Source organism: Microcebus murinus, chromosome X (assembly GCF_040939455.1).
Source record: "Microcebus murinus isolate Inina chromosome X, M.murinus_Inina_mat1.0, whole genome shotgun sequence".
In the NCBI taxonomy this organism is placed as follows: Eukaryota; Metazoa; Chordata; class Mammalia; order Primates; family Cheirogaleidae; genus Microcebus; species Microcebus murinus.
This window is the reverse complement of record NC_134136.1, coordinates 81,309,860-81,335,228: the sequence shown is the minus strand read 5'-3', so window position 1 is coordinate 81,335,228 and position 25,369 is coordinate 81,309,860. Positions and strand designations below refer to the sequence as shown.

The 25,369-nt window shown below is 44.8% G+C and overlaps 1 protein-coding gene across 6 annotated transcripts in view; it reads left to right on the top strand.

Annotated features, from left to right (window-relative positions):
• Window positions 1–24,718, top strand: part of PRKX (protein kinase cAMP-dependent X-linked catalytic subunit) — an 86,381-nt gene extending 61,663 nt beyond the window's left edge. For 4 of the 6 annotated variants that reach the window (XM_012773888.3, XM_012773885.3, XM_075999401.1 and 1 more), the window contains 5 exons: window positions 2,119–2,214; window positions 7,712–7,769; window positions 12,681–12,758; window positions 14,942–15,090; window positions 19,952–24,718. In XM_012773888.3, the coding sequence (XP_012629342.1) occupies window positions 2,119–2,214; window positions 7,712–7,769; window positions 12,681–12,758; window positions 14,942–15,067 (358 nt within the window). In that variant the 3' untranslated portion in view covers window positions 15,068–15,090; window positions 19,952–24,718. Of the gene's footprint in view, window positions 1–2,118; window positions 2,215–7,711; window positions 8,383–12,680; window positions 12,815–14,941; window positions 15,091–19,951 lie in introns of those variants that run through there. The other 2 variants (XM_075999400.1, XM_012773886.3) reach the window with 2 other exon arrangements.
• The last annotated feature ends 651 nt before the right edge of the window (window positions 24,719–25,369 follow it).

Genomic DNA, 25,369 nt, shown 5'->3' with positions numbered 1-25,369 from the left:
CATGGGCTTCCATAATGTCATGGGCCACCCGAGCCACAAAAACATGACAAGGTGTAACTCGGGCTCTTTCATCTGTCCTAATCACATTTATGCAGCACCTACTGTGTGCCACGTACCGCTGTATGGTTGAGGACTGTAAAGAAGTTCCCTCAACATTTATTGGGTGGGGGGGGCGGGGTGGCGTTTTTGATGCCGTGCAGAATGATTGCAATATGGTGCCACCAGCCCTACGCCAGTATTGCCGGTGGTAGAGACAGCAGAAAGTCTCAAGAAAGATCCCTTTCTCGGCCGGAGTGGTGCATTCTCTGCAATAAAATTTATTTTTAAAAATTGATTTTTTTTGTGGATAATTATACCTATTCATGGGGTGAACAAGGATGTCTCAGTACATATGATGCAGAGTGATCAGATCAGGGTAGTTAGCGTGTCCATCATCTCGAACAGTTATTTCTTTGTGGTAGGAACATTCCATATCCTCCTTCAAGCTGCTTGAAACTAGGTAACATTGCACTGTTAGCTGTAGTCTTGCTACAGTTGCTGTCGAACACCACAACTCACTCCTCCTCTCCAACTGTGATTTTGTGTTCTTTACTGAATCTCTTCCTATCCCTCCCTCCCTCCCTCCTACCTTCCCAGCCCCTAGTATCCTTTGCTGTACTTTTTACTTCCACAAGATCAACTCTTTTTTTTTTTAGCTTCCACATGCGCGTGGGAAGATACAGTGTTTAACTTTCTCTTCCGGGCTCATTTCACGTAACATAGTATCCTCCACTTCCATCCGTGTTGCTGCAAGTGACAGGACTTCATGCTTTTTTATGACCAGATAGTACCCCACTGTGTCTGCACACCACGATTTTCTGTGTCCATTCAGCTGTGAAGGGACACCTACATTGATTCCGTATCTTGGCTCTCGTGAACAGTGCTGCAGTAAACACGAGGGCACAGATATCTCTTGGATATACTGATTTTTCTTTCCTTTGGGTAAATCCCCAGCAGTGGGATTGTGGTGTCATATGGTAGCTCTAAATGCAGTTTTTTTGAGGACGCTCCACACCCTTCTCCGTGGGGGCTGTACTAGTTTACATTCCCACCATGTACAGGGCTTCCCTTTTCTCCACATCCTCACCAGCATTGGTTGTTTTTTATTTTATTTTATTTTTGTCTTTCTGATAGTAGCCTTCCTAACTGGGGTGGCACGGTAGGTACCTCCTTGTGGTTTTGATTTGCACTTCCCCCCCGATGATCAGTGATGTGGTGGGCATTTTTTCATGGACCAGTTGGCCATCTGTATGTCTTTGTTTGAGAAATGTCTGCGTAGACCAGTTGCCCACTTTTTTTTTTTTTTTTTTTTTTTTTTTTGGAGTCAGAGTCTCGCTTTGTTGCCCAGGCTAGAGTGAGTGCCGTGGCGTCAGCCTCGCTCACAGCAACCTCAGACTCCTGGGCTCAAGCAATCCTCCTGCCTCAGCCTCCCGAGTAGCTGGGACTACAGGCATGCACCACCACGCCCGGCTAATTTTTTCTCTATATATTAATTGGCCAATGAATTTCTTTCTATTTATAGTAGAAACGGGGTCTCGCTCTTGCTCAGGCTGGTTTCGAACTCCTGACCTCGAGCAATCCTCCCGCCTCGGCCTCCCAGAGTGCTAGGATTACAGGCGTGAGCCACCGCGCCCGGCCAAGTTGCCCACTTTTAAAATCGGATTGTTTGTTTCTTTGCTGTTGAGAGGTTTGAGTCCCATTCTTGGTCATGCTGGTGAGGGTGCCACAGGAAGCTTCAGGAAGCATCGATGCACTAGGTGTTTGGTGTACAGTTAGTGCTTCTGAATGAGATGTCCTGTTCAGCCGGTCAGCGGACACCTCCCAAACGATTGTCCCCTCCTGTCCCGGGGACCCTGTCCCACCCGTGGGTCTCACGGCACCGTGCATTGCCTCTTAGAACCATCTGCGTGTCTCGAGATAGCAGTGACTTCGGCGTGCAGAGGAAAGACTGCATGTGAAATGAATCACTTTCTGCGTATGTTCAGCAGCAACGGCAAACCGTTAACCAAAGCGCAGAATTTTTTTTTTTTTCCACGCCTCGGTCTCCGCTAAAAATAGACGCTTTTGTTTTGCTAACAGGTTCCCTCCGTTTTTTGATGACAACCCATTTGGCATCTACCAGAAAATTCTTGGAGGCAAAATAGATTTCCCCAGACATCTGGACTTCAGTGTGAAGTAAGTAGAGCCCTCGTCATGCTCGCCGGGTGTGTTTATTTTTAAAGCGTGTGAGATCACGGCTGAGGGATTCGATCATCGGGACACCACATTGCATGGTTACCCGGGCCGCGTTTGAACTATTCCGGATCCCTCATCTTTTCCACAGAAAGGAGGGGGAAAAAAAAAAAGGTTTTAATTATTCTTCAGTGAGATTTCACATCGTAATGACTCTTGGCCGTACTTCATTCCTTTGGAGATAAATGATGCTTAGAATGAGCGAATAACGGAATGTGTTATCGTGCGTTGTGAGCCGGCAGTCTTGGTGGGTTTTTTGTTTGTTTGTTTGTTTGCTTGTTTTTTTGCTAAATTTAAGTTCGGTTCTGAGCATGAGTATTTGCATTTGATGAATATTGGTAACGTTGGCCGTGCATCTCATCAAAGTTGTGGCAGTAGGGAAGAAAGTGTGTGTGTGTGTGTGTGTGTGTTTTTTTTAATTTTTTAAATATGAGGATGTTTTTGCTTTTCCAAACACCGTCCTCCGTCAGGCCACCTTGTAGCCGTTTTTACCATAGCGAGTCCTGATTTCTGTTTTTCTCCACACCGGGATTTCGCAGATGGCTGGGTGAGTGCAGGAACCCCCACCTAATTGCAAAGTGGAGCTACATGTGTTTATTGGAGAGCTAAACTTTTCTCTTCTTTGAGCTACTGTCTTTGAATAGCAAAGGGGAACTACATTCAGGGTAAAAAGCAAAGTGGAAAGTAATAGCACAGTAATAGCAGAGTAATAGCAAAGTGGGAACTACATTCAGAGTAAACTTCTTTTATGGCAACACACCAGGTTAGCATGGATGTGCCTTTTTTTTTACTCTATTTTATTTTATTATTTTTTGAGACAGAGTCTTGCTATGTCACCCGGGCTAGAGTGCCATGGCATCATCATAGCTCACAGCAGCCTCAGACTCCTGGGCTCAGGCGATCCTCCTGCCTCAGCCTCCTCCCGAGTAGCTGGGACTACAGGCACGTGCCACCGTGCCCTGCTAATTTTTTCTATTTTTTTAGTAGAGATGGGGTCTCGCTCTTGTTCAGGCTGGTCTCGAACTCCTGACCTCAAGCGATCCTCCTGCCTCGGCCTCCCAGAGTGCTAGGATTACAGCAGGCGGGAGCCACCGCGCCCAGCATTAGGGACATGCCCTTTAATGGGACAACTGTCTCTGCCCAGTTAAGTGTCTTAGTGGTGAGCATGCCTCACTCATCCTAACAAGCTCGACAAGAATTTTAGCAAGAAAAGGAGACTCCATTTAACAGTAAATGATCTAGAAAGGGTCATCCTGTCCAGCGAATGTTAAGACTAAAGTTCGAAGGTATACACTGCACTCGAAAGTCAGTCGCTCTGGAAAGAAATGAAAACGATCCTATGGGATTTCTCTCCCAGGGTCCAAATGCCCTCCGAGTCCAGTGGCATTCTTTGAAATGCACATCAGAGCGCTTTCAAACTCGAGATATAACATGTCTATCTGCTGTTCCCCAGCAATTTCATTCGATTAGGGGCTATCGGTACCCACTGACAATTGACAGCCAGGCTGTCCTGCCTGAAATTCCCCTGGAACAAGCTCCAGGGTGTGTGCGGGCATTGCTGGCCCGGCACCGCTGCACGCTGGGGGAACCCAGCTCGTGGTGGTGGTGGGCGTGGGGTGTTCCCCTCCACAGAACTTGCTTCTAGCGCAGTCACCCTGGGCGATTCTGGTGCGTTCTCTCCAAACCGCCTCTTTCTTCCGTAGACTTCCAAGGGGCTTGGGGCATCTCAGAAGATCGTGCATTGTATTTCTTTTCCTCTTGCCGGGAATGGCTTCAATTCTTGCAAGAGAAGGGACTATCCTTATGTATTGGATCATATGTTCCCTTATAGGTGTGAAGGTCCCATGTCATTTAAATTAAGTATTGAATGGGTTTGTTTTTTTTTTTTTAATTTTTTAGGGTGTAGGTTTCCAGTGTTTTGTAGAGCGAATAGAAGCCTAATCGAAAGTCCAGTCTCTTGCCATGTCTTCTTTTTCTCCTACTTTATTGTTGTTGAGAAGAGAAAAGCACCTTGGTATTGTTTGTTTTTTATTCTTTACTTTTGTTTTATGTCAGAGTAATTATGGGGGTGCGAACGCTTTGGTTTTACATGAAGTGCCTTTGCACCTCCCAATTTTATATATATAGCCATTATATATATATATATAATATATATACACACATACATATATACACACATATATATACATATATATGTATATAATATATAATTCACATATATATGATTAAAAAGGAAAGAGAAAAAAAAGGGAAGCAAAGCTTTGGGGCTTGTTGCCAACTTAGTAGAGCTATTATCTATGAATGGTTTTTGTTCGCTTGCTTTTCGTTTTTCTGTGCCTAGAAGTATGTGCATCAGGCAGCTGGCACTGGGGTAGTCAGGAAAATTTGGAATTTTGTCCTCAGTGGATGAGGAGATGGCCGGCAGACACAGAGCCCGTCCTGCGGGTAGGTGCCCGCCCCGAGGCATGTTCCTTTAGGTGGCCTTGCGTTACAGTAGGGGGACTCCTTTCCATTTGCAGTCTTTGCTTTCTACGCTGTTCTGCAAGAGCTCACTTGAGTATTTTAAATCAACCTTTGTTTTCTTATAATCCTCGTCCATCCAGCTTTAGGCATATGCACTGATACAGCCAACAGTGCTGCGAATAACATGAAAATTAAACATTCGCGCTCCCATAATATGCCGAAATAAAAAAAATAAATAAATAAAATCGAATCAACGAAAACAAAGAAAAAGACGTCCTGTGTTGGCAAATGCAGTCCTTCAGTGTCAGTTTTTATATTTCTGAGAAGTAAGATTGTACTCTCCTACATCATTTAATCTCTCCTCCGTTTACAAGGATGATCATGCATGATGCTCTGTCCCTCTGTTTTGGCCAGTTTTCTCAAACCAGTAACATTCTGGGGGGATGCCAAGAAAAGAAGAAAAAAAAAGAAAGAAAGAAAATTAAAAACAATAAAACAAACCTGCATGTTTATTTGGGAATGTCTTGGGGTGGGGGGTCTTGTCCTAACGTTTCAGCGATTTCATATTTTAAGCGCTGTGCAAAATTCCCCCTCCTTCACCGGACGGCTGCAGAATCCCAGCCTTAGCCGGGCCGGTGGGCTCTGAAATTTCCCTTGGAAACAGGCACAGCAGGGAATTCCAACAGGCATCCTCCCCTCTCGAAACTCAGAACATGCACAGTGTCGGGAAACTATAGCAATAGGTCCTTTTTGCCAAAACGTTTCAGTAGGGACCCGCAAAATCCACAGCCTGTCCTGGGAATGGGGCATCCCCTGAGTTGTCTAAGTCAGGCATCCTTGAACTACGGCCCCCGGGCCACATGCCACCTTCCTAGGACATTCATCCAACCCGCCGGGTGTTTTTCCTCCCGCTGCCTGTCCTGCTTAGCAGCCGACTCGTCCCGGGCCCACAGTGCGCATGTGTGGAATGTGCCCGCACTCTCCAACGGTCTGAGGGACAGTGAGCTGGCCCCCTGTTTGAAAAGTTTGAGGACCCTTGCTCATCTAAGTCTTTTCTGCTGGTCAGAGAACCCAGGCGCGGCTGGAGCCCAAGTTAGCGCTACGTACCCTGGTGGGTTAGAGTTTATGCCAGGACGGCTTAGACCTAGCCTGAGCTTGGATCACCAGTATCGGATTGTTTGGGGCAACTTTAGTATATTATATTATTGTAGTTTATATTATATTACAGTGTTATATTCATAATATAATATATAGCATGCATGTTAATACTACATCATATACATCCTGTATATGTTATGCATATCATGTATTGTGTCTTTGCATTTTATTTATTTATTTAATTTTATTTTTGAGACAGAGTCTCACTCTGTTGCCTGGGGCTAGAGTGCCGTAGCGCCAGCCTTGCTCACAGCAACCTCAGACTCCTGGCCTCAAGCGATCCTCCTGCCTCAGCCTCCAGAGTAGCTGGGACTACAGGCATGCACCATCACACCCGGCTAATTTTTTCTGTATATATTATTAGTTGGCCAATTAATTTCTTTCTATTTTTTAGTAGAGACGGGGTCTCGCTCTTGCCTGGAACTCCTGAGCTCAAACGATCCTCCCGCCTCGGCCTCCCAGAGTGCTGGGATGACAAGCGTGAGCCACTGCGCCCTGCCTTTGTATTTTATCACACTACATATTCCATGCACACACACACACACACACACGTTATCCTTTTCACTCCACAACTTTCCATCTCAGAACTCCCCTCATCCTCTGGAAGTCTTCAGGCTCCTCTCTCCAACTTCCCATCCTCACTGGACCGCTGCCTGGTTATTTCTGATGCCATCTGTCATTTAAAAGAAAAGACACTGGCCGGGCGCGGTGGCTCACGCCTGTCATCCTAGTACTCTGGGAGGCCGAGGCAGGCGGATCGCTTGAGGTCAGGAGTTCGAGACCAGCCTGAGCAAGAGTGAGACCCCATGTCTCACAGGCATGGTGGCGCATGCCTGTAGTCCCAGCTACTCGGGAGGCTGAGGCAAAAGGATCGCTTGAGCCCAGGAGATTGAGGTTGCTGTGAGCGAGGCTGATGCCACGGCACTCGCTCTAGCCTGGGCGACAGAGTGAGACTGTCTCAAAAAGAAAGAAAGAAAGAAAGAAAGAAAGAAAGAAAGAAAGAAAGAAAGAAAGAAAGAAAGAAAGAAAGAAAGAAAGAAAGAAAGAAAGAAAGAAAGAAAGAGAAAGGAGGGAGGGAGGGAGGGAGGGAGGGAGGGAGGGAGGGAGGGAGGGAGGGAGGGAAGGAAGAAAGAAAGAAAGAAAGAAAGAAAGAAAGAAAGAAAGAAAGGAAGGAAGGAAGGAAGGAAGGAAGGAAAGAAAGAAAGGAAAGGGAAGGAAGGAAGGAAGGAAGGAAGGAAGGAAAGAAAGAAAGAAAGAAAGAAAGAAAGAAAGAAAGAAAGAAAGAAAGAAAGAAAGAAAGAAAGAAAGAAAGAAGAAAGAAAAGAGACAAGCGAGCAAGCCGACCCTAACAGACGCATCCTAACTTGTGTGCTCACCAGAGACCCGGCATTTTAAAACAGGAACGCCATAAATAAGCAGACCCTCAGGCCAAAATGTGGTTGTTTGTTTTGGTGACAGCAGGTGTCTTCCGTTCTGCAGGGACAGTCTGACAGGTGTATTTATGGGACGTGCCCGTGTGCTCCCCTCAGTCACATAAATTTCTCACGCCGCCCCGTTCAAATCTGCATTTTCTGCCTGGAGACAGAATCTGCCTCCTCTCCTAGGTCTGGGGCCGCGAGCACGGCCTCGCCTGAGTTATCTCAGAACCGATAAAACAGCTGAGAATTAAACGTTTTGCCCAGCGGGAAACCGAGCCTCGGCACCAACGGGGGTGTCGTGGTGTGTGGACTCTGTGTTTGATGATGATGATGATGTCCCGTGTGCGCTCAGGGTGACAGTAACGTCTCTGTGTCGTTTCTGTCTCCTTTCCCCTGGACAGAGACCTCATTAAGAAACTGCTCGTTGTGGACAGGACCAAGCGGCTGGGAAACATGAAGGTGAGTTTTTCGTCGCGCAGATGGGAAGGGGCGTCTGATCCCAGCTGCCGAGGTTGGCCACCAACGTCCACGTTTCTGAGACGGAAATCAAAGCGTGTGCGTATATTTAGTCCTCGGCCACATTTCAAAGCTGGGTTGCTGGGCGCTCAATATCACCTTGTCTCCCCAAATCTGCACACAAGCTGATGACGGCGCCACAGCAGTTCATAAGTTATCCCTTGCTGTTTTGTTTATTTTTGTAAGCATCCTTTCTGAGAGAGCCTTCACACGCCCTATAATTAATTTACCCGTCGAAAATGTGCAATGCAGGCTGGGCGCAGAGGCTCATGCCTTGTAATCCCAGCACTCTGGGAGGCCGAGGCGGGCGGATTGCTCGAGGTCAGGAGTTCGGAAGCAGCCGGAGCAAGAGCGAGACCCTGTCCCTACTATAAATAGAAAGAAATCAATCGGCCAACTAATACATATATAGAAAAAACTAGCCGGGTGTGGTGGCGCATGCCTGTAGTCCCAGCTACTCGGGAGGCTGAGGCAGGAGGATCGCTTGAGCCCAGGAGTCTGAGGTTGCTGTGAGCTAGGCTGATGCCACGGCACTCACTCTAGCCTGGGCAACAAAGCCAGACTCTGTCTCAAAAAAAAAAAAAATGTGCAATTCAGTGGCTTTTCGTATTCACGGGATTACGTGCAATCATCTCCCGGATTAGTTTTAGAACATGTTCATCACCTCCAAAACAATCTTCCATATTCTTCATTGTTCACTCTAGTGCCTTTCTGTCACCTCTTGCCCTGAACAACCACGAGTCTATTTTCTTTCTCTTTAAGTTTCCCTGTTCTGGGCTCTCCCCTAGAAATAGAACTGCACAAAGCATGACCTTTTGTGCCTGGCTTCTTCCACTTGTGTGCCGTGGCCCCTTTGCAGGACGGGGGATGAATGCAAAACACAAAAGAAAGACACAGACACACCCAAAGACGGTTACAAGACTGCAGTGCAGAACGCACCGGTCGTTTTATTTTTATACCCTCCCCCAAAAATCAAAGTTAGTTCCTTGTAGGTGACCACCCAGGCATTGCAGCGATAGCCGTAAATTCCGGAACACGTAGCCTTAAGGACACAGATGTCCCCTGACTCAAGGTTTCCAGGCGGTTGCTCAAAGCGCCAGGCATATGTAACAGACCGAGACAAGCAAGATTAGGCAAGGCAGCCACGGGGGACACTTTATGTACCTAGTTCCTCCTGGCTGGCCCCCCGGTGGCTGTGCATGTCTTAGGTCACTCCTCCCTGAGGAATCTTACCTGTCATTGACTAACCAGCCATCGTATGGGGCTGAGCAGCAATCCTAGGAAAAGTGTTTTATCGTGTGGCCTCCAGACGCCCACTGCTGTGGGGCTGGGCAGTTCTTGCCTATTTGCAGAAACTCAGGTCCTTTGTTATGCCTCTAGGCAGCAACCTTGTTCGTCACAAGGACCCTGTCCCAAACACATTACTCTCAAACGCTCTGGGCAGAGCACGTACATTACTCATTAAGTTTAACTCTAAACTGGGTAAGTGTTTTATTAGTCCCCAACACTTGTGTTTTCTGGGTTCATCTGTGTAGTGACTTCATGCCTTTTTATGTCCGATGACTGTTGAATTCTACGGAGAGGCCCTTTCTGTTTGTCCAGTCATGCTTCGATGGAAGTGTGGGCTGTCCCCACCTCTGCGCACCTGTGACTAGGTCTGCCCTGAACAGAGATGCATGCAATTTTTATGGGATTAGTGATTATTTTAGAAGGTGCACATCGAGTGTGATTTCCACATGCTTTTCTTGTGAAAGGAAACATAATTAAGGAGCTGACTGTTCCATAAATTGGATGCTGTCTCATACGCATGTTTCGGTTCTGTTTTGGCATCTCCGCATTGGATAGAATTCATGGATTTTATGTCAGCTATTTCTACTTCCAGGCGTCCTTGGAGTTGCATGAACACAGCTGTGTGCACCTTGACCCTGGACATTGCAATGCGGAGAGACCCAGGCAACCAGTGTGGGAGGCTAGAGCCACGTAGATCTCTCAGGGCCCCCTGTGTGTGTCTGTAGGGGTTTCTTGTGGCTGCCATAAGAAACTTAGGAAGTTAAAGCAACAGAGAGTCACCCTCTCCCAGTCCCGGAGCCCAGGAGTGTGGGACGCGGGAATCTCAAGGCCGCGCTCCCTCCATGGGCTCCAGGGGAGGCTCCTTCCCGCCTCTCCCGGCTCCCGGGGGCTCCAGGCGTCCCTGGGCTTGTGGCCGCAGCCTCACTCCCGTCTCTGCCTCCTCCGTCTGCCTCCACGTGGCTTCTCCTCCGCGTGTGCGTCTCCTCTGCCGTCTCTCACGAGGACACTTATCATTGCATTTAGGGCCCTCCCTAGCGACTTCATCTCCAAATGGTAGTCATTTATCTTTATCAAGTATTATGTACGGTACACAGTTGTGTGCGTGTACTTTTATACAGCTGGCCGTGCAGTAGGTTTGTGTACACCAGCACCATCACAGACACATGAGGTATGTGTTGCGCTAAGATGCTATGATGTCTACATGTCACTAGGCAATAAGAATTTTCCAGGTTCATCATAATCGTGTTGGACCATCGTTATATAGGCAGTGCATTGTTGGCTGAAACACTGTTATGTGGTGCATGACTGTGTACACGCAAATACACACACACACAGGCATCATATCCTATATATATTTGTAGCAGATAAAATTCTAATTTGGATGCTGTGTATGTACGTATTTACTTTATATATACAGTAAAAAAAGTATGTGCGTATACAGTATATAAAGTGTGTATGTGTATGTGTGTATATATACATACACGCACAATATCCAAACTAGTATTATACTACAACTTATATACTGTATATGCAAAATATATAAAGAATCTAGATGTGTGTGTACATATATAAATACATGTATATGAGTGTATAAACATGCACATCCCTTAATATAAAAAGTATACTTAGTGTAATTGTATCACTTAGCATAAAAAGTGTGTGTATATACCGTATAAAAAGGGTTTATATAAAGTATATATACACATACACACACAGGATCCAAACTAAAATTTTACTACCATTTATATACTGTATATATAAAATATGTGTGTGTGTGTGAATATAGGTATGAATATATAAACACATCTATCCTTTAATATAAAAGGTATAGTTAGTATAAGCATAATTTTATCCTTAAGCATAAATATATATAGTATATAAAATATGTATATATACAGCATATAAAGTATGTACATATAGTATATAAAGTATGTGTATATATATTAAGTATATATAGTATATAATGTATATATACAGTATATAAAGTATATATATACAGTATATAAAGTATGTATATATACAGTATATAAAGTGTATATATACTGTATATAAAGTGTACATATATACAGTATATAAAGTATATATACAGTATATAAAGTATGTATATATAGTATATTAAATATGTATATATAGTATATAAAGTATATATATACAGTATATAAAGTATGTTTATATACAGTAAGTGTGTATATAAAGTGTATATACACACAAGATCCAAACTGGAATTTACTACTGCTTATATACTGTATATATGAAGTATATGTATGTGTGTGTCCATATGTAAATATGTATGTGAGTATATAAACACACCCCTTGGTATAAAAAGTATACTTAGTATAATTTAATCCCTTAGCGTAAAAAGTATGTATATATACAGCATATAAAGTGTGTATATATAAAGTATAAAAAGTGTGTATATGAAGTGTGTATATACATATATATATACACACACACAAGATCCAAACTAGAATTTCACTGCCACTTACGTGCTGTATAAAGTATATAAGATATATGTGTGTGTACATATGGAAATATGTTTATGAGAATATAAACACACGCATCCCTTAGTATCTAAACTAGAATTTTATCTAATCAGGGGTGAAAGTCTCAGTTCCATTCACAGCATAACTCATGACAAATCTCAACAACAGTTTGATATTTCACTTCGCTATAGATGGGAAATACCATTTTCCAATAGGAAAGGGAAAAGTTTTCTCAACAACAGGATGGGGAGGGGGGGAAACCAAAAGAAATTCACATCACTCTTTTTTTTTCCTATTCCGAGACAGGATCACGGCACAGATTCTTTGTTGAGGACGAGAAGTTTAAAACCTCACAAACACGGGAACGGATTGACACGTTGCAAGCGTAGCGGTGAATTCCCGTGCAGTGGGTCCCGTTGGCAGCGAGCACGTGTTTATGTCTCCTACCGTCTCGGGTTTAGCTGACAGCAGAGTTTCCATACGTGTAATGAAAAGGAAGGAGGGTGCGGTCCACGCCTGACCCCGTGGCACGGGCGGTCCCTACTGACAGCCCCGGGCACGGAGCAGGCGGCCCTGAAGGCCCTGGCTCAGCTGCAAGCTCACGGGGCGTCCTCGCCAACATCTCCCGGGGTGGACGTGCACTTGGTTTGAGCCCCACTCCGGTGTTAGCTCACGTGCCGGGTCACCGCGACCCAGTCACACCGTTCCTCCGGAGCACCCTCCTTTCAGAGTGCATAAAACACCGAACAGAATTGTCAAGATGAGCCCGGCAGACAAACCCACAGAAATCACCACCGTGCCCAATTTTATGCCTCGGGGCTAAGCGGTATTTATCCTTTAGCCTCCGGTGCCGAGCCGTGTGCACCTGAGCCTCCGGGCTGGGTTTGCGGCCACCACGCAGAAGAGCAAACAAAACACAAGCCGCTGGCTTGCCCGCTTCCCCGGGAAGCTCCGAGGAGCACCATCACTGCCAAGACAGCAAATGCCTTTTTCTGTTTGTTCCTGCGCTAAACGACGGAGAGATTCTCTGCGATCCTTCCGAGCCCCGCCCGCTGACCGTGCACGTTTTTTTCTCTTGCAGAACGGCGCCAATGACGTGAAGCGGCACCGCTGGTTCCGATCCGTGGACTGGGACTCCGTGCCGCAGAGGAAGCTCAAGGTGTGTGAACAGGTTCTGTACGCACACTGGCCAAAAACCAAGTCGATATTTAAAAGGTGTATGTATGTTGCCAATTCTGGGTCTTATCCACTCAGAGCCACCTGTAGGTGATCACTTTTTATTAGACTTTCCTGCAGTCCTTCCAGAGTTTATTGATGCTAATAAAACCCCTTATGGAGAGACGTATTTTTATTTTCTCCGTGCACTTATAGAGAACCTGGACCACTACGTACAATACTCTATTCTCTCTCTCTCTCTCGCTCTCTCTCTGTCTCTCTCTCTTTAGAGACAGAGTCTCACTCTGTCACCCAGGCTGGAGTACAGTGTCGTCATCACAGCTCACTGCAGCCTCCAACTCCCGGGCTCAAGTGATCCTCCTGCCTCAGTCTCTCCGTAGTAACTGAGACTACAGGCGTGCGCCACCACACCTGGCTGATTTTTCTATTTTTAGTAGAGACAGGGGTCTCGCTCTTGCTCAGGCTGGTCTCAAACTCCTGGCCTCAAGCGATCCTCCCAGAGTGCTGGGATGACAGGTGTGAGCCACACCGCACCCGGCTAGTGTCCTGTTCTTGTTTCTCACACTTGACAGTATGCTCTGGAGGCCTTTCTCCATGCCTGGATAGCTTTCCCATTCCTTTTAAAATGCATCGTATTCTAGCCCGTGACTGTGCCCTGGTTTACGTGAACAGACCTCTTCTGCTCCAGTGAGCAGCTTCGTTGCATTTCATTTATGCGAAGAAGAATTTGCAGAAGTGAGATCCTTGGGGCCAAAGATACATGGGTTTGAAATTTTGGTAATTTTGTAGCCTCTCTCTCCATAAAGGTTGTATCCTTTTACAACAAGAGAAAGGAGAGCCGTGAAAAGTTGCACAACTTGTAGCTGTTTGCCAAGCTGGTGGTTAAAAAGCAGCGTCTCAGTGTAATTTTGTTGTTGTTGATTTTTGCAAGTTTACCAGGCGGCTGAGACTGACACACTTCCCTGTAGTCATAGACCCGGCCAAACATTTCCCAGAGGCGAGAATGCCGTTCTTTCTGGTTCTGGATTTATAGAAATAGCTCATCTATTGAGGTGGAGACATAAAGGAAGGAAGAAATGATGCTATCAATGTGACTCTACTTAAAATGGCTCTTGGCTGGGCGTGGTGGCTCACACTTGTCATCCTAGCACTCTGGGAGTCTGAGGCGGGAGGATCGCTCAAGGTCAGGAGCTTGAAACCAGCCTGAGCAAGAGCGAGACCCCGTCTCTACTAAAAATAGAAAGAAATTAATTGGTCAACTAAAAAAAATATACTTATAAAAATAATTAGCCGGGCGTGGTGGCGCGTGCCTATAGTCCCAGCTACTCAGGAGGCTGAGGCAGGAGGATTGCTTGAGCCCAGGAGTTTGAGGTTGCTGTGAGCGAGGCTGACGCCACGGCACTCACTCTAGCCTGGGCAACAGAGTGAGACTCTGTCTCAAAAAAAAAAAAAAAAAGGGGCCGGGCGCGGTGGCTCACGCCTGTAATCCTAGCACTCTGGGAGGCCGAGGCGGGCGGATTGCTCAAGGTCAGGAGTTCAAAACCAGCCTGAGCGAGACCCCGTCTCTACCATAAAAATAGAAAGAAATTAATTGGCCAACTAATATATATAATATAAAAATCAGCCGGGCATGGTGGCTTGTGCCTGTAGTCCCAGCTACTCGGGAGGCTGAGGCAGGAGGATTGCTTGAGCCCAGGAGTTTGAGGTTGCTGTGAGCTAGGCTGACGCCACGGCACTCACTCTGGCCTAGGCAAGAAAGCGAGACTCTGTCTCAAAAAAAAAAAAAAAAAAAAAAGGCTCTTAAAAAAGTCTTTGCAAATTTTTTTTCACAGAGCTACGTCTGAATCTCCCAGACCCAGCAAGACCTGGGCGTCCGCACTTCCCTAAGCAGTCCGGGAAGTTCTTATTCTAGAACGTAAGATAGATGCAAGCTCTGGGTCCCCACCGTCCTTCCTCCCTTAATCCCTCAAACTTCACGACCAGCCGTCAGACTGACGTTTGGTAGACTCGCTCATTCACAGTGTTACAGCTCCAAGTTTTCCCATGCTCATAACGAAAGGGAGACAGCTTTAGTCTTTTGCAAGTCATTTCCTCTTTTATGCAAAGCGAGGGAAGCAAAGCGACCTACACCCTTTCTGACCACAGTTTGATGTTTCTGCCCTGCAGCCTCCCATAGTGCCCAAGATATCCAGCGATGGCGACACCTCCAACTTCGAAACCTACCCCAAGAATGACTGGGACGAGGCCCCTCCCGTGCCTGAGAAAGACTTAGAAATCTTCAAGAATTTCTGACCACAGGAACTCTCATCTGCAAGGTACTCACCTTTATGTTTAGTGATCGCCAAAAAAAAAAAGTGAGGTTGCCTCTACCCCACATCCAAGCAATGTTGGGTTTCACGGGTGGGGCTAACCTCATCTATTTGGACATCAGCACTTTGGAGGGCCAAGGTGGGAGGATCCCTTGAGGCCAGGAGTTCCAGACCAGCCTGGGCAGCATAGCAAGACCCCATCTCTATTTAAAAAAAAGAAAAATAGAAAAATTAGCTGGGCATGGTGGTGCACACCTATAGTCCCAGCTACTTGGGAGGCTGAGGCAGGAGGATCGCTTGAGCCCCAGGAGTTTGAGGTTAAGTGAGTTGTGATGAGACCACTGCACTCAAGCCTGAGCAACAGAAAGTCTTTAAAAAGAAAAAAAAAAGTATTTCTATATTCCTTTTTGTTAAAAATAAATAAACAAACATAGCATAGTATGCCTCGTATGAAATTTGCTAAGCTTAATTTGAGGTAACTAAAAAATGATTTCGCTCAGTTGTACTTCTTGAAAGAGACCTTTTTTTCCGGTAGCATCCAAGCAAAGCAAGAAGAGCGAAATATCGTCCGTGATATGTCTACTCATTGACATAACTCGATGTATTTTTTTTTCCTCCCATTTTGATGCCCATTCCCACAATCCTCCCATAGTTTTCCCAGCTTTGTAAAGTGGGAAGCTAGCAGTTTCAGGGCCATCCGTGACCAGCGTTAGACCTCGGAGCAGCTGCTGAGGTTTGGAAGAGAGGGACCTGCCTGCTGAGAGAGATGTCCCACAGGAAACCTCCACCCTCTGCTGGTATTTGCACGGATGATGCATCGAGGAAAAAATCGGATAGAAGTTAAATTTTCCTCACGGCTACGTCCGTGAGAAAAATAACGTGTCTATGTGGCATAGTTTAATCTCTCAGCACACGTTACCAGTGTCTCAGAGCCCCTGCATTCCACTCGTGGGTCTTACAAAAATCCTAAGACGTTCCTGAAGCTCTGTACTTTTTTTGTTTATTTGTTTTAGCATATTATGGGGGTACAAGTGTTAAGGTTACTTATATTGCCCATGCCCCCTCCCCTCTTGAGTAAGAGCTTCAAGCATGTCCATCCCCCAAACGTTGCACATCTTACTCGTTGTGGTTGTATACACCCATCCCCTCCTCCCCCTCCCGACACCTGATAGATGTTACTCCTATATGTCCACTTAGGTGCCGAGCCATTAATACCAATTTGCTGGTGAGTCCATGTGGTGCTGGTTTTTCCATTCTTGAGATACTTCACTTAGTAGAATGGGTTCCAGCTCCATCCAGGAGTATACAAGAGGTGCTAGATCACCACTCTTTCTTAAAGCTGAGTAGTATTCCATGGTATACCTAGACCACCTTTTATTAATCCACTCATGAACTGATGGGCACTTGGGTTGTTTCCACAGCTTTGCAATTGTGAATTGTGCTGCTATAAACATTCGAGTACAGGTGTCTTTTTCATAGAGTGACTTTTGATCTTTTGGGTAGATGCCCAGTAAGTGGGATTGCTGGATCAAATGGTAGATCTACTTGTATCGCTTTGAGCTATCTCCATACTGCTTTCCAAAGAGGTTGAACTAGTTTGCAGTCCCCCCAGCAGTGTAGGAGTGTTCCTATCTCTCCGCAACCATGCCAGCATTTGTTGTTTGGGGACTTTTTTTTTTTTTTTTTTTTTTTTGAGACTGAGTCTCGCTTTGTTGCCCAGGCTAGAGTGAGTGCCGTGGCATCAGCCTCGCTCACAGCAACCTCAAACTCCTGGGCTCAAGCGATCCTTCTGTCTCAGCCTCCTGAGTAGCTGGGACTACAGGCATGAGCCACCATGCCCGGCTAATTTTTTCTATATATATTAGTTGGCCAATTAGTTTCTTTCTATTTATAGTAGAGACGGGGTCTCGCTCTTGCTCAGGCTGGTTTCGAACTCCTGACCTCGAGCAATCCGCCCGCCTCGGCCTCCCAGAGAGCTAGGATTACAGGCGTGAGCCACCGCGCCCGGCCTGTTTGGGGACTTTTTGATAAAGGCCATTCTCACTGGAGTTAAGTGATAGCTCATTGTGGTTTTGATTTGCATTTCCCTGATGATTGGAGATGTTGAACATTTTTTCATATGTTTGTTGGCCATTATTCTGTTTTCCTTTGAGAAGTTTCTGTTCATGTCCTTTACCCATTTTTCGATAGGGTTGTTTGATTTTTTTCTTGCTGATTTTCCTGAGTTCTAAATAGATTCTAGTTATCAGCCCTTTATCAGATGTGTAGCTTGCAAAAATTTTCTCCCATTCTGTGGGTTGTCTGTTTGCTCTCTTGACAGTTTCTTTGGCTGTGCAGAAGCTTTTTAATTTCATTAGGTTCCATTTGTTTATTTTTGTTGCTGTTGTGATCGCCTTTGGGGTCTTCTTCATAAATTCTTTGCCTAGGCCAGTGTCTAGACTCTGTACTCTTTTGTTGTTTCTGTGCTCTACTCCACAGCTTAAATTTTGTCTGATTTGCCCATAACGCTTTTATGAATTATGCATATCCCGGAAACCTTTAAGAGGATGAAAATGCCTCGTTTTGTATGTATCTAGAATGAAGGCCCTTTAATTGAGACATGACAAGAATAGGACCTTCCCCTAATAGAGAGACCCCTGAAGTGTGAAATTTACTTAAACAAAGAGCCTTCCTGGGGTGGATTTTACCCTATACTCTGAGGATAGTTTTACCACGTCCTGTTCTCAGTTGTCCAAACCATCCTATAAAGACATTCTGCAGGTAAGAATAACCCTTCTCAATGTGGGGTATAAATTCTCGGGAAAGCATGTGTAAATAGAATTTTTGCCAAGTCGAATCATTTTTAACACACTAACTGCCACGTGAGTTATATTTAACTCGCACTGATTTTGAGCCCGGGGCCTCGTGAATCATATGCAACTCATGCATCTCTTTATCTTGGGAGCCGCAAGAACTATTTTTCAAGTTGCATGACTCATGTACAGAAAACAATGAAAAAAATTTTTTTCGCTAAATTAGAAAGGATAGTTTTGTTTTCAACGTTTTTATTCTATTTTCACAATAAAACACCATGGCCCCAAGGAAGAAAAATTTTTTTTCTAGTGTGGCCATCTTAATATACCTTGCCCAATGGTGGGGGCTCTGTCTGATGCAATTCTTGCTGAATCTGTGGAAATCAAGAGGTTGTTTCGTGATCAAATTGCTTTCCATTTACACAACACATTTGGATTTTGCTCTCATCCTGTAAAAGCCAGACATGTTAATATTTTAATCTGTCTCATTCATTTTATCGGAATTCATTCGCACATCCCTGATGTTTTAAGCAAAAAGGGATTCAGTGCGAAAACTCCACACAAGAAGATGTTTCTTCATGAAACCAAACCTTCCCCTTATAGGTAAGACACTGGTTAAAATGAATACCGCACTCAATTAAATTTTTTTTTTCAATTTTTTTTTTTTTTGAGACAGACTCTTACTATGTTGCTCGGGTTAGAGTGCCATGACATCATCCTAGCTCACAGCAACCTCAATCTTCTGGTCTCAAGCGATCCTCCTGCCTCAGCCTCCCGAGTAGCTGGGACTACAGGCATGCGCCACCATGCCCGGCTAATTATATATATATATATATTTATTTATTTATTTATATGTATATGTGTGTGTGTATATATATTATATATATATATTTAGTTGTGTATATATATACTATATACATATATATATATATATATATATATATATATATATATATATATTTAGCTGTCCAGATAATTTCTTTCTATTTTTTAGTATAGACGGGGTCTCACTCTTGCTCAGGCTGGTCTCGAACTCCTGACCTTGAGCGGTCCTCCCACCTTGGCCTCCCAGAGTGCTGGGATGACAGGCGTGAGCCACTGCACCCAGCCAGCACTCGATTAATAGATTAAAGCTGTTATGAAACTGCATGCCTTCAATGCTCACTTTTGTTTGAAATCACCTTGCGTGCCTTCCAGCACGTGCCAGAAGAATTTAGGAGAACCGTCCGGGAACCCTTAGCTCACTTTCTGCCTTTTATTTTACTTGGTAATAAAATATTTTCTGCGTTTCCATAATGTTCTCTGGGGCAGCACATTGAAACGGGGATCTGGTTTCAATTCGTCGTCTGTAGGTGGATAAATTCGCCTGTGTATGGTTGAGAATATCACATCACATTTAACACGTTAACTGCCCTGAGAGTGGTATTTAACTCACTCTGGTTCTGGCCCTGGGGCTGCATGAAGCATGTACAAAATCCTACTTATTGATGTTCTTATTGTTACAATTAACATTGACACTTTAATTCTAAAAATGTGGATTAAATGGATAGAAGGCAATACATTTCATTTTTCTATTTATGTTTACCTTTTCTATTTATGTTTATCATTTTCCTATTTATGTTTACCTTTAAATTTATGTTTACCTTTACCTTTATGTTTACCTTTTCTATTTATGTTTACCTTTAAATTCTATTTTTCTATTTATGTTTACACTCAAAGTTTTTATTCTATTTTCATAATAAAACACTGTGGCAGCAAGGAAAAATTTCTGGGTTTTTTTTTTTTTTGTGTGTGTGTGTGTGCATGGCAGTCAATATGACAAAAAAAAACACAAAAAACCCAAGTAAACCTGCTTTTAAAACCCCATTCAATTTCTATTTATAAGACTACTGCTCTGTCTCCCCCAGTTAGAATTCAGGCTTGTGGATCTTTGGGAAAAGAATTGCAAAGGAAAGGGTTGTTTTGTTGTTGCAGTGCATTAAAAGGAAACAGTTGCATTGTTGCTCAGGTGGTGATGACAAAACGTATCCAGTTATTTAGAAACTAACGAAACCCTTGGTCTCATTGCTTGCTAGAATCGGGAAGACTGGAGTCTGCCTGGGACAGTGGACTTCACGGAGCAGACCAGAAGAAATGCGTTCTTCACGTGACAGGGACATTCCCACGTTTGTGTGCGTCGTGTGTGTGTACGAAACCACTCGGAAGCCTTTGAAGTCCACAGACCTGGCATTATTCAAGCAACTGGAGTTCTGCCGCACTGCAGGAAGTTCTGAAAACTTGTTTGCTTGTGGAGTTTATCCTTTGGGGCTGTGATCCTACTGTGATTCCTTCGTTTTCCTCAGAGACTTAACTTTATAAGTTGGAGCTGGACTTACTCGGTGATGACCATAGACCGTGTACGTGTGTGTGCGTGTGTGTGCGTGTGCAGGCGTGTGCGTGCATGTAGAGGAGAAAATTCGACAGGTGCACAGACATGGTGCAGTGATGGAAATGTTCCTACTTCGCAGAGCCTGTGGGGTTTTTTTTATGTTTCCATTTTTTTTTTTTTTCTGAAAATTTGTTCTCTTGGGGACAAAATCTAAAGACTCTGTTGTAGGCATTTGTTTGTCACCTTTTATGCATTTTATAGTTTTCAAGGAAGAAAATAATGAATGGAGATCTTTATCCAAGATCTCTAGTGCATTCTACCTGGTAACCTGAGACCTTGAAACAGGAAAAAACAGGCAGAAGCTATGGGAGTGAGGAGTGAATTCGTTCCAAGAACTGTCCGCGACGTTACAGTTGTTCTGCTATACCCAAGAAATTTTCAGGCCGGGCATGGTGGCTCACGCCTGTAATCCCAGCACTTTGGGAGGCCGAGGCGGGAGGATTGCTTGAGCTCAGGAGTTCGAGACCAGCCTGAGCAAGAGCGGGACCCCACTCATCTCTACTAAAAATAGAAAGAACTTAATTGGCCAACTAAAAATATATAGAAAAAATTAGCCAGGCATGGTGGCGCATGCCCGTAGTCCCAGCTACTCGGGGACTTGAGGTTGCTGTGAGCTAGGCTGATGCCACGGCACTCTAGCCGGGGAAACAGAGTGAGACTCTGTCTCAAAAAAAGAAAGCAAAAGAAAGAAATCTGTGTCACCTTCAAGAATTCCGTATTGCGCAGGGTGACGGCTACCTAATGGAATTTCGGCTGAAACCTCTTGAGCAAAATGCACTTCCCAAAGCTCACGAGTAACTTTTAACCTGGGCTCCCCTGTGAGGACAACCATCGTGCAAAGATTTTCTTCCGCCTTTCCTTTTGGGGAAAGCAAAAAGCAAATGGTCTACAGGATGTGAGCCCGTGGCAGAGTCCAAATGACCCTGTCTCGCTGCTTCTCCTGGTAAACGTTCTCAGTTTGTGTCTAGCCAGTATTCTCCTCTTCCAGATCCTAATTACTGGCTTGTGTAGCATATTCAATGGGTGAGATTTTTCTCTGGGAAATTGATTAGGAAAATATGGTGAAGGGCATCTTCTAAGATTTTTTTCCCCCCTGGGGGATGACATAATGACAACCTGTTGGTGACTTGGCCAGGACGTGCCTATTGCCAAAGACAGCTCATCACACGTGTGCGTGCTAGACATGGTACACGGCAGGGGTCCTTGAGGTCTGGATTGTATAGAACTCATTTCCTTCACTCTTTCGCTTCAACCTTCCTGATTCTAAACGTGTCTGGAAAAATCTAAATGGGGGCGGCACCTTCTCTGTTCACCCTTGTGTGGCAAAGCGTCAATGGAAATGCATCCGCCTCTCAGATTTGACCCGGGTCCCCACAGATCAGAAGGCAGTGGCTTTGGGCCGGGCGCGGTGGCTCACGCCTGTCATCCCAGCACTCTGGGAGGCCGAGGCGGGAAGAACGCTTGAGCTCAGAAGTTCAAGGCCAGTCTGAGCAAGAGCGAGACCCCGTCTCTACTAAAAATAGAAAGAAATTAGCCAAACAACTAAAAATAGAAAAAAATTAGCCAGGCACGGTGGCACATGCCTGTAGTCCCAGCTACTCGGGAGGCTGAGGCAGGAGGATCGCTTGAGCCCAGGAGTTTGAGCTGATGTCGTGGCACTCTAGCCTGGGTGACAGAGTGAAACTCTGTGTCAAAAACAAAAGAAAAAGAAGAAGAAGAAAGGATTGGCTCCGTGTATTTGACAGCAGAATGCAGAAGACTTGCATCCTAAAAAGACTTGAAAAGACAGTGAAATGAAGAAAAAAACACATCCCCCTCCCCCTTTTCATAAATGCCCTTTTCTTCACTTAGAATTCAACTCAGTAGATGAGAGTGATTAGAAGGTATGGCAAAGTAATCTACACGGAATCGCTCAGTGGAAAATGATGTTCAGATGGCGAGCCCCAGTGGACGTGTTTCCGCAAAACCATATTTTCAGTGTTTGCTTCTCAGATAACGTTCTGTTTGCACTAAAAGTTGCGGACCAAAATTGGCTAAAAATATAGCTTGCAGGTTTCTGAACCGTTTCTTCGGTGCATGTTAGAAGGTTAAATGGTACGCCGGGATACAGACCTAGAAGGAAAAGCTTAAGTCTCATGTCTGCTGACAATAAAAATAAGTTATTATTATTGAGCCTTCTGCCTAAAAAGAAAAAAAAAAAAAGAACAAGTAAATGAAACACCTTCCTTGAATATAGTAAAAAAAAAAATTGTACACAGATGCATTAGTCCATATGCCTACTTTTGAGTTTTGTTTTTATTATGCAGGATTTAAAACTGAGATGAAAATTAACCTCAAGGAAGCCTCAAATGCTTTGCCTTAATTTTCAATGAATACGCAGGAAAATCAAATGTGTGAAGGCACCGTTCCCCTTCACTCTTTATGGACCTAGTTGTCAGCCGCCAGCCGTGCAGAACAGATAAAAAATGCAAAGGGATTCCAAGCACTCGCAATGGTGTTAAACCCACTTCGAACTGTCACGCACATTTCGGTTTCTGGAGTGGCGCAGGCTCACATATCCACTGCCCGTGATGGGACCTTAAATTAAACGGCATGGCGTCACGCAAAGACCGGTTTAATCGAAAAACGAGTCATCGACTTGGAAACAATCACTATTCTATAACTTAAAAATAGTTTTCGCCTTGGCGGGGTGTTCTGAAGTTTTCACAGGGAGGATCAAACACGATCACTTGCAGAATGTCGAGGGGGAAAAAAAAAATGATCACAACATTTGTACAGGGCGGGGGGGGGGGGAAGTGACAGCTTTATCTTGCTTCATTCAGTTTTATGAGTTGGCAGTATTTTCTTAAGTAGGAATACTGTAAAAGAAATATCCTTAGCATATGCATATATCACAGCAAGACGTATATCTGGTCTTGTCTTCCAAAGGGGGGTAGTGCCTCCAGCTTGCTTTGATACGGGCATTGGGTAAAGCCAGAAAAGAAATAAAATCACAACAAGTGACTGTATAGCATCTCTATCATAGACTGGCACTGGTCCGTTTCTAATTCCTTCACAGCAGAAGTCTAAATCCTGCCCAGGGTGGCACACGTAGGGCCAGTGATGGACAGATTTGTGCTGTCCATACGACAGAATGAGAAACAAACGCTTCTGTTTCTTATTCCACACTGGGACTGCACGATCCATACCATCAGAATGCCCCGACACCCCATGCCCATCCATGCCCGGGGAACAATAGTTAGCAAATTTCCAGTAGTTTTGTTTCCTTCTGTCCATCAACAATTAACGAGTATACGTGTGAAATCACGACTCATTTAAAAAAAAGAAAAGAAGCCAGAAATCACCCACAGAGCCCAAACAGTTGATTGGTTTGGGATGCTCTTGCCATTTCTACGTCTGACCTACAGTTGCCTCTACTTCTTTGGACCATTGTAACTGTGAAACTCTAGTTTGATACTGTTAAAACCCCCCCCCCACGCCCCAAGGCACAACTCGATAGGCTCTGAGCACATCAAGCTGCACAGACCTCACCCCAGAACGTCGAAATCATCGCCGCTCCGGCTCCTGGGTTAGCTAGCAAGGTGCGAGGGAATAACGTTGGCTGGGTTTGACTTTTCGCAGCCAGCCCCGGCACAAAATACCTTGCAGCCCTAAAATTGTTCCAGTTGTCGAGATTCGAGCTGCGGTGCCAGGTTCCTTCAGTCGACCCAGAGTGCATTTTACACGCCTTGCACACGTCTCAGGAGCCCTTTTCTCCCTGTTGCTGACAGAGGTGGGGGAGGGTTTCTGTGTAGTCTGACTTCGAAGCAGAAAGAAAAGCACACGGACAGGTGTCTTGATAGTGCATTTGAGTGGTTTCTTTGGAGTGTGTGCCTGTGTGTGTGAGATTTGGTGAAGGTTGGGGAGGGGTGTATTTTCACCCCAAGTGTGTGACGTCGTCATATCAGATTAGCTCTGCAAATCCTATGGCCTTGCTTCCTGTAGAGCAGTCCTTCCTAAAAAAAAAGCAAAAACAAAAAAAAAAAGGAGGAATGCTCTGTGATGGTTTTTTTCTATAAATTATTTGTGTGTTCAGGAGTTCTCTTGAGCCTTAGTTTGGTCTCCCCTGGTGGACGAGTCTGTTCTATAAGTAAAAGTTGTTTCGTGTGTGTTTCTCGTCCGTTCTTCTGGTCTGCACAATGGGTTTTAATTTTTTTTTTTTTAATGCGCTGAATACTGGGCAGCCTCACTATGTTGCCTACGAGCTTCTGGGGCCCATGGGACTGTGGACGGATGCCGCGTGCATGCACTGAGGGGGAGGAATTGCCTTTGTGGGTGTGTGCACCCCCCTGCTGAGCCAGAACTGGGACCTCCTTTGGGGTTTGAACTGGCTTGTCACTGGGGTGGGGGACAGGGAGGAGAAGCCTGTTTCTAATCCTGTCAGTTCCTTGCACAATGGAAATCACTGTGATTTGTGTATATATATATATATATATATATATATATATACACCCCAGGAAGATTTTACTGCTGTCTAATTTATGTAATAATACTATTGATTCCAGGTTTGTTTAATAAAACTTTGTATCTTTTAAAAAGTGTTGGCTCTGTCTGTGGTATGCTTCCGTCACCAAACGAGCTCATGGTCTCTCTGCTCTCGTGTCTTCTAGGAGTCCACGATCGTAGTCTGCAGAGGTCCGGAGGGTAAAAATTTTTTGGCTTTGCGGGATGCACAATCGATGCCCCTCAAAGTGCAAAAAAAAAAAAAAAAGCCACCGCAGACAGTCTGTGAAGAACCGGCACGGCGGTGTTCCGATAAAGTTTTATTGACAAAAGCTGTTTGAGTGCCGGATGTGGCCCCTGGGGGTCAGCATTGCCCACTCCCAGTGGAGTCGTGCATAAGCTGGACTTTTAGCAGGTTGCCTTTACAAGCCGTTAACAATGTACTGCCCTCATCATCGCTAATAAATAAAATAGTTCATGGCTTAACTCTTAACTCGACACCCCGGTTTGAGTCCAGCCTGCTGGAAACTCATGCCTTCGTGCACATAAATAACTTGATTTGTGATTTTTAAACACTTGCTGT